This window comes from Cicer arietinum, chromosome 1 (genome assembly GCF_000331145.2).
Source record: "Cicer arietinum cultivar CDC Frontier isolate Library 1 chromosome 1, Cicar.CDCFrontier_v2.0, whole genome shotgun sequence".
Lineage (NCBI taxonomy): Eukaryota > Viridiplantae > Streptophyta > Magnoliopsida > Fabales > Fabaceae > Cicer > Cicer arietinum.
In genome coordinates, this window is record NC_021160.2 from 21744501 (window position 1) to 21754855 (window position 10355).

At 33.0% G+C, this 10355-nt stretch overlaps 1 protein-coding gene across 1 annotated transcript; it reads left to right on the plus strand.

The window, feature by feature from the left end:
• Nucleotides 1-1138: 1138 nt before the first annotated feature.
• On the plus strand, nt 1139-7800 carry LOC101504958 (periodic tryptophan protein 2). The gene is made up of 7 exons (XM_004488212.4): nt 1139-2418; nt 2578-2829; nt 2919-3011; nt 3311-3682; nt 5792-6136; nt 6536-6763; nt 7171-7800. The coding sequence occupies exons 1-7, from the start codon at nt 1225-1227 to the stop codon at nt 7339-7341; spliced, it is 2655 nt and encodes an 884-aa protein (XP_004488269.1). The 5' UTR covers nt 1139-1224; the 3' UTR covers nt 7342-7800.
• Nucleotides 7801-10355: the final 2555 nt, after the last annotated feature.

Here is a 10355-nt window from a genome sequence, read left to right on the forward strand (position 1 = left end):
TTTTCTTCAGAGGCAGACGAAACACACACTTAATGCATTCATTAGAGGCAATTGAATCAAACCATGTTTGTATTCATCAAAGACAATTGATACATAACATATATATGTATTCATCAGAGGCAAATGAAACATTGTTTTTGTTTTCATAGGCAATTGAAATAAAGTGTCGCTTGCATCACCAAAGTCAACCGAAGCAGAACATTATCAAAGCCATCAAAGGTAAAACATTGCTTGCACCATCAAGACCACTAGAGGCACGTGCACTAGACTCGAAATGTAGAGCATGAGCGATATCTTGGTTTCCTTTTTCTTAGTTCAGTCACTAGAGGATGTAGCTACTAGAGCAAAGACTTATATTTCTTTTTGCTTCTAACACTTTGACTTAGACTAAAGCTCATATTACAATACTTCTTATTGCTATATTATGATTTGCTCTATTAGTAAACATAATTATTTGTTTATTATGTGATAATATTTTTATGTTAGAAACACCTAGATTATTATCTCTAACTTACTCATAATATCGTTGTCTTCTAACTAAATCTACACACTTAACAAATACAATTAGAATATAATTGTTCTTTTTGTTATCATCAAAACTCAATTAGATTGTTACAATTAAAACCACTCTTACACTGACACTAAGGATGCCTTTGCCAATATGACCATCAATCGCTTGTGATAATATTGTGATAGATATATGGATATAACTTAATAAAATTTATAATTTCATTATATAATTTTGATATATTTTGGTTAAAATTATGTTTTCTAATTTTTTTTATTTTTATATTTATAAATGTTACGAGTCTGAGTCGTACAATCGAGTCATCCAATTTAATCCACTTCAGTCATGCATTTCGACCAATGACTTCACGTCGAGTCAATGTCAGAGTCGATTTTTTAAATATTGCACCAGATTGGAGTAAAAAATTTATTTTTGATCTTATTAAGAAAAAGAAAAAAAAAAATTAATTTATGTATTTCCTTCTGTGTATTTCCATTTATCCAAACAACATGCAATTTATACTACACTATTTAATATTTCTTTCTTTTTTCGTTTCCATTCCATTCTACCAGTTTTCATCAATCCAAACAGAGACTATATTTTCCGAGACATCAAAAACGTAGTCTTAAACCCTAACATCATAAACATCCATTCCCGCCACATACAAGTAAACCCTCTCGTTGCATTGCAAAACCTAAACACCAAAGAACATAACAATGAATTTTAGATTCCAGAATCTTCTCGGAGCTCCTTACAGAGGCGGAAACGCAGTCATCTCAAACAACACCCACCTACTCTCACCCGTCGGTAACCGAGTCTCCGTCACCGACCTCCTTAAATCCGAAACAACAACTCTCCCTATTCAATCCTCCTCAAATATCTCCCGTATCGCCGTCTCTCCTGACGGCACCTTCCTCCTCGCAATCGATGACCATAACCGCTGCCTTTTCATCAACCTCCGCCGCCGCGCACTTCTCCACCGTATCACCTTCAAGCACCGCGTTGGTGCTGTCAAATTCTCCCCCGATGGAACACTTATCGCTGTTGCCGCCGGAAAACTTGTTCAGATCTGGCGCTCACCTGCTTTCCGCAAGGAGTTTTTTCCGTTCGAACTTGTTCGAACTTTTGCCGATTTCGACGCCAAAATCACTGCCTTTGATTGGAGCCCTGATTCTAACTACTTGCTTGCAGCGTCTAAGGATCTTACTGCGAGAATCTTGTGTTTGAAGAAACTTAAAGGTGATGTTAAGTATAAGCCTTTTTTGTTTTTAGGTCATAGGGATTCTGTTGTAGGTTCATTTTTTGGCGTTGATTCTAAAACTGGTAGGGTTTCTAAGGTTTATACTGTTACTAGAGATTGTTATTTGTTAAGCTGGAATTTTACCAGCGAAGAGGAGGAGGAATCCTCGGCGCCACCATCTCCGGGGACGCCGGATAGGGAATTGGAAGGGGATTTGATGGTTGTGGACGATGGTGAAGTCAAGAAGAAGAGGAAGGAACGTGAAATTGAGGATGGGGGAGGGTATTTGTGTAGAGGGAAATGGGAGTTGTTGAGGAAGGACTGTTTTAATCAGGCGCCAGCCAAGGTTTCAGCTTGTGATTATCATAGAGGTTTGGATATGGTGGTTGTTGGATTTAATAATGGTGTGTTTGGGTTGTATCAAATGCCGGATTTTGTGTGCATTCATTTGTTGTCGATATCAAAAGAGAAGATTACTACTGCTTTGTTTAATGAGCTTGGGAATTGGTTGTCCTTTGGGTGTGCTAAACTGGGTCAGCTCCTTGTGTGGGAGTGGCGGTCTGAGAGTTATATTTTGAAGCAGCAGGGTCATTACTTTGATGTCAATAGTGTCGCGTATTCACCTGACGCCCAACTCCTTGCTACTGGAGCTGATGATAATAAAGTGAAGGTATTCCCTTGGCTGCTTGCATTGTACTTTTCATCATGTGTGTGTATATTGTAATTGTATCGATCTTTGATTTCTTTTGATGATTGGTATTGCATTGATTTTAAAATTGAACAAGTTTAGCAGTGAGTTCAATGAAAATTTTGTACATATCTGCTGCAGGTTTGGAATGTTTCCTCGGGCTTTTGCTTTGTTACTTTTTCTGAGCACACTAATGCTATTACGGCTCTGCATTTTATGGCAAGTAGCAATTGCCTGCTCAGTGCGTCTCTTGATGGGACTGTTCGGGCGTGGGATTTATTACGTTATCGGAATTTTAGGACGTTTACCACTCCTTCTTCAAGACAGTTTGTTTCTTTGGCAGCAGATCAAAGTGGTGAAGTAATATGTGCTGGCACTTCAGATTCCTTTGAGGTACCATTTCACAAAAGTTAGGTGGGTTGTGTTAATGTCGATATTTATTTCTTTATGCTTACCTTTGTGGTCAATGATATTTGCAACAGATTTTTGTTTGGTCGATGAGAACTGGCCGTTTGTTAGATGTGCTTAGTGGTCACGAAGCTCCTGTTCACGGGCTAGTATTTTCTCCTACAAATGTGAGTTAGCTTCTCTTCCATTGTTATTCATTGGCATAAGTTGATGTCGTCTTATGTCATCTTACCCTTTACAAATGTGAGTTATGCTACAGTGTCTACTTATTAGAAGTACGAAGTCTCTATGAAGCCATGTTTATTATTTGTAATTTTTGTTTTCGAATTCTATGCCAATAACCCATAGTATTATCAAATATGTAACATGACAATGAAGAGAACTGCTGAAGTTTGTATTTTTTATTTTTATATTGTTTTTAAATTGGCTAAAGATACCTAACATTATTTCTTTTATCTTTGTGCAGGCTATCTTGGCTTCTTCATCATGGGACAAGACTGTTCGGTTGTGGGATGTCTTTGATGGAAAAGGAGCCGTTGAAACGTGGCCTCACACGCATGATGTTCTCACAGTAGTTTATCGTCCAGATGGAAGGCAGCTAGCTTGCAGCACGTTGGATGGGCAAATTCATTTTTGGGATCCCATAGATGGTTTGCTGATGTACACCATAGAAGGTTCTAGGGATATTGCTGGAGGTCGTCTTATGACTGACCGTAGAACAGCTGCTAAATCAAGTACAGGGAAGTGCTTCACAACCTTGTCTTATTCAGCCGACGGAAGCTACATATTAGCTGGGGGCAGTAGCAAATATATCTGCATGTATGATGTTGCCGATCAGGTTGGTTGGAATGTATTTTATTTTTATATTTCTAAATTTTTATTCTGATCACATTGAATTTTGCATATCTAGAAATCTCAAAATATGAATTGTTAATTGAATCTCAAAATATATATTTTCTTAAAAGATTTGTTGATTCACAACACATTTTCTATTAGGTTGAGACCAACTTATGGTACAGATTAGGGGATGTTTTGGTAGACAATTTAATTAACTGTTTATTCACTAAGAGTTTATCATATAAGAGTCCAGTTTACATATATGTTGTTTCTATTGAAGATAAAATTAGGGTAAACTCTATAAGCTATATCATAAGAATCTTATGAACATAAGCTGAAAACAAGTTATATATCTAAATGGTTGTTTATGTGGTATGGGCAGTTAGATATTTCATGAACATATAAATCACAAAATGTTATTAATGATTATTAATTTTGTGCTGTGCGTGCACATGTGTCTGTTTTAAGGCTCCTTTTTCATCCTAACAGGCTTAAGCATAGTTAGAAACTTAGAGTCAATATGATACAGTTGTAATATGCCATTTGGTATATGGATAGGTTGAAATCTGAGATCCATATAGTTATGTACCTTCCCTAACCCTTGTGTTGTGCTGTACCGTAAGTTTCGAAGAGTGAATACTTTGGAGCCTCACTCACACACTCCTCAAGTTAAATGAATATAGAGGAAATGAAAGGATGGTGGGTTCTATAGGTTGGTCCATCTTGTAATGTTTACTAAAATGAATCAGTGATTGGAGATAATATTTTTTCTTTTTTGTTCTCTCCCATGAAGATGAGCTGTAGCGCAGTATTGTTAAATCGCGGCAATGGTGCCGCCATTCTGCCATGGCTTGGCGGATTTTTGAAAAATTGCCATAGGCAATTTGTGAAAGAATGCCTGCCATGACGGGTTTTTGGCCTTCTGACGTATTCCGCCATCCACCTTAGCAGACATTTTTAACCACAAATCAGTTTTTATCTGTACATACTTGGACTTGTTTTGTAAGACATTTCTTTATTAAACTGCTTGGTTCTCTCTGGGTGTCAATCTTGTAAGGCTGTGTATGGTTGGATATTTGTAAAAACCTAACCATATCCATTTATCAGCCACAATGTGGATTATGATTCATAACAAAACCGCTTTTTTAAACTGGTCACAAATCCGATTACAGTTCCCTAACCGGTTATTTCTCAAAGGCAGTTTGGAAACTGGTTTTTGCTCAAATCTTATTTCAGTTGCCTCTTATTTCTCAAATCTGGTTTTAAAACCCAAAATTGTCAAAATCTAGGTTTTTAGCATGGATTCCAATTTTAAAACTTAAAATATGGTTTCATGTGAATAACAGTGGAAAACACCATCATTCATTGTATCAAATGTCAAGTGTCTCAGTGAGAATTATTTGCATTTAACTATTTTCAAGTGGGGACTTGCTCGAGTTACACATAGTATCATTGTTTTGTGAATCCAAACCTCCGATTTTATTTAGCCAATACTCCAAACTAGATTTGTGATAATTTTACAATGATAATAATTGGTCTAGAAAACTTCAATAAAGCATGCTGATTGACCAGAAATAAAAAAAATAAAAAAAAAAGCAGCAACATAGTAGCCAAGACATTTCCATTTGGGTAGGTGGTGAAAGTGCGAAATCCAATACATGGCCAAACTAGTTTGACACTTCATTATTTCAAGTTGCAAGTTTCAGCATTCTAGCAGCGTGCCAGAGTAGGAAAACTGACAGGAAATTCAGAAAACTAAAGCCCTCACACAACCTTATCAATACAAAAGACTAAACCAAACCAAGTGATGTTATCATTGTTTCTAGTCGTATAGACCTCTTCCTCTAGGTACCCATGTAGGAAAAGCATTGTTTCTATTTAGGAATCCATTTAGACCTATTCTCTCTTCTGCCTCATTGGTGGTCTATTGCCTTCTAAACCTTTTATGTTGGTGCTGTCATATGCATCCCTTTTTTGTCTGTGGTGTAAATTTTGTAGTATTCAATTTCAATATGGATGCATAATTAAGATATACTAGTCCCAACTTTTTTACATATCGTGATTCATAGTACCACCGTTCTGTTTATTAATTGGAATCTCTTCTGTACAGGTATTGCTGCGACGTATCCAGATAACTCATAATCTTTCATTAGATGGAGTGCTTGACTTTTTAAACTCAAAGAATATGACTGAAGCTGGCGCTCTAGATTTGATTGATGATTATGACAGTGACATTGAAGAAGGCGTTGAAAGACAAACACGAGGGAAATTAGGATTAGATTTACCAGGATCCGTGTCTAACCGTGGAAGACCTATTATTCAAACAAAATCCCTAAGAATTGCACCTACAGGGAGGAGTTTTGTAGCTGCAACAACTGAGGGAGTTTTAGTTTATTCTGTTGATGAATCATTCATATTTGATCCAACTGACCTAGACATAAATGTCACGCCAGAGGTACTATATTTTTTTTCAAAGTTGTCAACTTTATCAACTATGCATTATTTCACTTAAAACAATAACAAATTATTGCAGAAACTATTTTCAGTAGAAATCAATGATTTGAAAATAAACAAACAATTTATTTTCCTGTGATGAAATTTGACTTTTTATTTTGGAAGAGGAAGTGTTTTTCCTCTTATAGTGCGGGTTCTATCACACTGTGAATTTCTATGTTTGCGACTCTAAGAATAAAATTCTTTTTTCTACAAATTCTAAAAAAGGCAAATTTTCTGCAGCATGTAATACTTCAAAATTTTCCTATGCTCCACCTAGTTAGCTATATATTGATCTTGCTTCACTACTGTATCTCCTCTTTTGATGTCATTAGTAACATGGACTTGCATTGCTCAACAGGCAGTTGATGAAGCTCTTAATGAAAACCAACCAAGTAGGGCGTTGATCCTTAGCCTTCGCTTAAATGAAGACTCTTTCATTAAAAAATGTATTTTTGCTGTTAGTCCAGCAGATATTCCAGCAGTCGCCACCTCAATCCCATCCAGATATCTCCAGCGATTAATTGAGGCACTTGCGTCTCTTCTAGAAAACTGCCCTCATTTGGAGTTTATACTTCGATGGTCTCAGGTATTCTTTACTCACTTAAATTATAAACATGCAAATACATGTGTGTGTGTGTGTGTGTGTGTGTGTGTATATATATATAGAGAGAGAGAGAGGAAGTGGAACCGATGAGTGTTGGAAGAACTAATCTTAATCATTCAATCATAAATTGGTAGTCAATAAGTAAACTCTATTTTGACTTTTTAAGTGCGGTTATAGGGTTACAGTGACATCCTTTTTTTCGAACAACATATAATTAACTCTTCTTACATCATCACTTAATAATTGGATTGATCAACTTTGCATTCTTTAAAAAATTATTAAATTATGGATACATTAATTTCTTATTGAAGGTTTAAGTGTAAGCGTTTGCACAAGGTTCTATCATAATCTGTATTTGTATAAATTGATCGTTATATTTGTTATGGCAGGAGCTTTGCAAAGCCCATGGAAATTCTATTCAACAGAACTCCAGAAATCTGCTCCCATCATTAAAATCATTGCAGAAATCCATTACTAGCATACATCAAGATCTAGCCGATACTTGCTCCTCCAATGAATATATGCTTCGATATTTATGTTCTTCTGGCGCCAGTAAATAATTGAAAGCCACAGTTCATGCGTTGGATTTTAGGCTTTGCTCGGAAAACCTTGTCCACCCTGATTATATTATTTTAATATGGTAACGTTGAGCACCATTGGATTGTAGCAACCTGAGGAATCAAAGCAAGATTTGTTGTAGCGTGGCCTCATTGCAAACTAACTTAATAGCATCCTTCAAAGGAAATACCATTGAATACCAATTTCAATTTTTGTTCCTGGAAGGTGTGGCATCCATCTGGTTTGTTTCATGACCTAATTGCAACTCTTGACCGAGACAGCTCGATGGTTTATTACATATACATTCTTTTTAATGAAGTAGCCGTTATAGATTGCAGAGGTTTAAGTCCCAGCTTTATAGTAGTGTGTTTTGAATTAAATATTAGGAACTATTTGATGAAAAATATTGGAGATCATGTCAGAATTTTTGCCCGAGAAATATATCTTGCTGTTTTGTTCAATTTTGGATAATTTTATTTCATCTGAACACCATTATTGAAGTTCTATTAAAATCTGTTTTTGTTATAAAAGGAGACCTCTCTTGCATACGCCATATTTGTTTTGATATATTTATGTTTGATTGAATCTTGTGATTAGTTTTTTCTTCTCACTAGTTTCAATTTAGTCCATTACAAGATTGACCTAATTTAACTTTTATGTTTTGTTTGGACTAGAGTGAAAGTATAAGAAAAGGAATGTAAGTGGGAATGAAAGTGAAAGTGTCATTGGGATCATACTACTTTGATTACATCAATAAGGCACCAATAAAGAGCAACATCGCCAACTTCATTAAACATAAAGTACACCATTACATCAGACGTAGGGGTGTTTGTTATATAAAAATTGAATTGGACAATATTAATGTTTTGATTTAGTTTTTCAAAATCATATTAGAATTAAGTTCAGTTCTGAACTAGTTTATAAATGTAAATCAATTTTTATTTAAAATAGATTACGATTTAATTTTCAGAGAGAAAATTTTGAAAATTTTTTTAAAAGGAAATATCAATTTTTTTCATGAAAAATAAATGTAAATTTTTTTCAATAAAAATATTTTTTGAGATAAAAAGTTTTGAAAAAGCGCTATAAAAATGTAGACTATGTTGGTTAATATATATATTGTTAATTTGAAAAAAATAAAAATATAAAAGAAAAAAAATTAAGCGATTGTGAAAAAGGAGTAGTCTAATAAAAAAAATTCAAATAAGGGATAGTGAAAAAAAAAATCCATTTTTTCTCACCCTCTAAAATATCAAATCACGAAAACGTGGTAATTATTTTGTTCTTGATAATGTTTAATAGTTGGGAATAAGTTTCCCAACAATACAGAATCCAAATTTCTAATTTTCACATTCCCATTATGAATCATTTTCACTACAATCAAACAAACACCTCTTATTCTTAAGATAAAATCATTGACACGAAATAATGCAATTTAAGTATAGATGTTTTTGTCGTTAAGCCATAACTTAATTAGTAAATATTGATATTGTTAGATTGAACGTGTTGATTCAGTTTAAACTCGAGATCTCACAGTTGTATGAGTTAATTATAGTAAATTTATCATCTATTATAAAATATAAAAAGATATAGTAGGTTTTGCGACAAAGAAACAAAAGAAAAATAATAAATAGATGTAATTTGAATTTGCAATTATAAAAAAAAACGTATTCGAAGATGCAACTAAATTTGACGAAGAACAGTTGCATTTAATTTGAATGTTCATTCACAAATTAAGAGTCTGTTTGGTTTGCAGAAATATTTCATATTTTTGTTTATATAGAACTATTTTTTTTTTTTTTTTTTTTAATTTCAAGAATTTAAAAAATATGTTTATTTTTACTTCTGATTTTCTTTTTTAAAAATTAAATATTTTAATTGAAATGATCTAATTAAAAAACATATATTAGTTGAAGAAACTAACTACAGATTTTTAGTTTAAAAACCTAATTAAAATTTTTTAAATAATTTTATAATTTAAATAAGTAAGTATATATATATATATATATATATATATAAAGGAGTTAAGTGAAGACAGAGAAGAACAGGAGGAAAGAGAGAGAAGAGGTAGGTAGAGGAAAAGGAAAAAAAATGCAAAGAAGAAGATAGAGATATATGGTAGAGAGAGGAAAGAGAGAGAAAAATATTTTTTTTTTAATTTTATCACAATTATATATCATAGTTTATTTATTTATGATGTAGAATTTTAAACTATTTAAAAAAATTTAAATTGGCTCTTAAATAAAAGATATTATAATTGGATTACTAAATTAATATAATAATTGTGATTTAATTATTTCATTAACGGTTAATTAACGGCAATATAATAGATATAATTATAAAATATATATTAGTTCATGAACTTGAATGTATTTTTTAGTATATTACTATTAATATAAATAAAAAGTAAATTTATTTTAATGGATGATTGAATGCACTCATTTATTATTATTATTATTATTATTATTATTATTATTATTATTATTATTATTATTATATTATGAAAGAAGAGTAAAAATGTGTAGCATTTAAAAACAAGTAAAATAGTAGATGCGAATAGTCCAGGAGTGAGCAAATCCAAACTCACGAAGTCAAAAGATAAAAACATAAACAAAGTTGATTATAATTACGGTGCATGCCACCACGTTTTCAAGGAAGACATTTTCTAAGAGTGAAAGAAACATATTTTCATTCTTGTTTTCTATTTTTATTGAAGATGAAAACGAGAAATAGACAAAGTAAACAGGTCCTAAGGTTCTTGTAGCTATTGTAAAAAACTTTTTCCCTCTCAAATCATAAACTTCCTATAACAAAGCTTCTTAATAACAAAGAAACTCAATTGTCCAAATTAATTACATTAGTTAGTGGTTAAAAAACCTTTTCCAAAAGATGACTCAAAATAATACCTTTCCCTTTCATCTTTCTTCTTCCATTCATAATCAATCTCGTACCACCACTCCATTCTTTGTTACTTCTCATTTTCAACAAAACTCTCCAATCTATTCTTTCACTCTTT

Excerpts from the sequence above, each read along its gene's own strand:
- LOC101504958 (XM_004488212.4), top strand. The coding sequence starts at position 1,225 with ATGAATTTTAGATTCCAGAATCTTCTCGGAGCTCCTTACAGAGGCGGA. Across the intron at positions 2,419-2,577 it reads CTGATGATAATAAAGTGAAG|GTTTGGAATGTTTCCTCGGG; the intron begins GTATTCCCTTGG and ends TATCTGCTGCAG. Across the intron at positions 6,764-7,170 it reads TTATACTTCGATGGTCTCAG|GAGCTTTGCAAAGCCCATGG; the intron begins GTATTCTTTACT and ends TTGTTATGGCAG.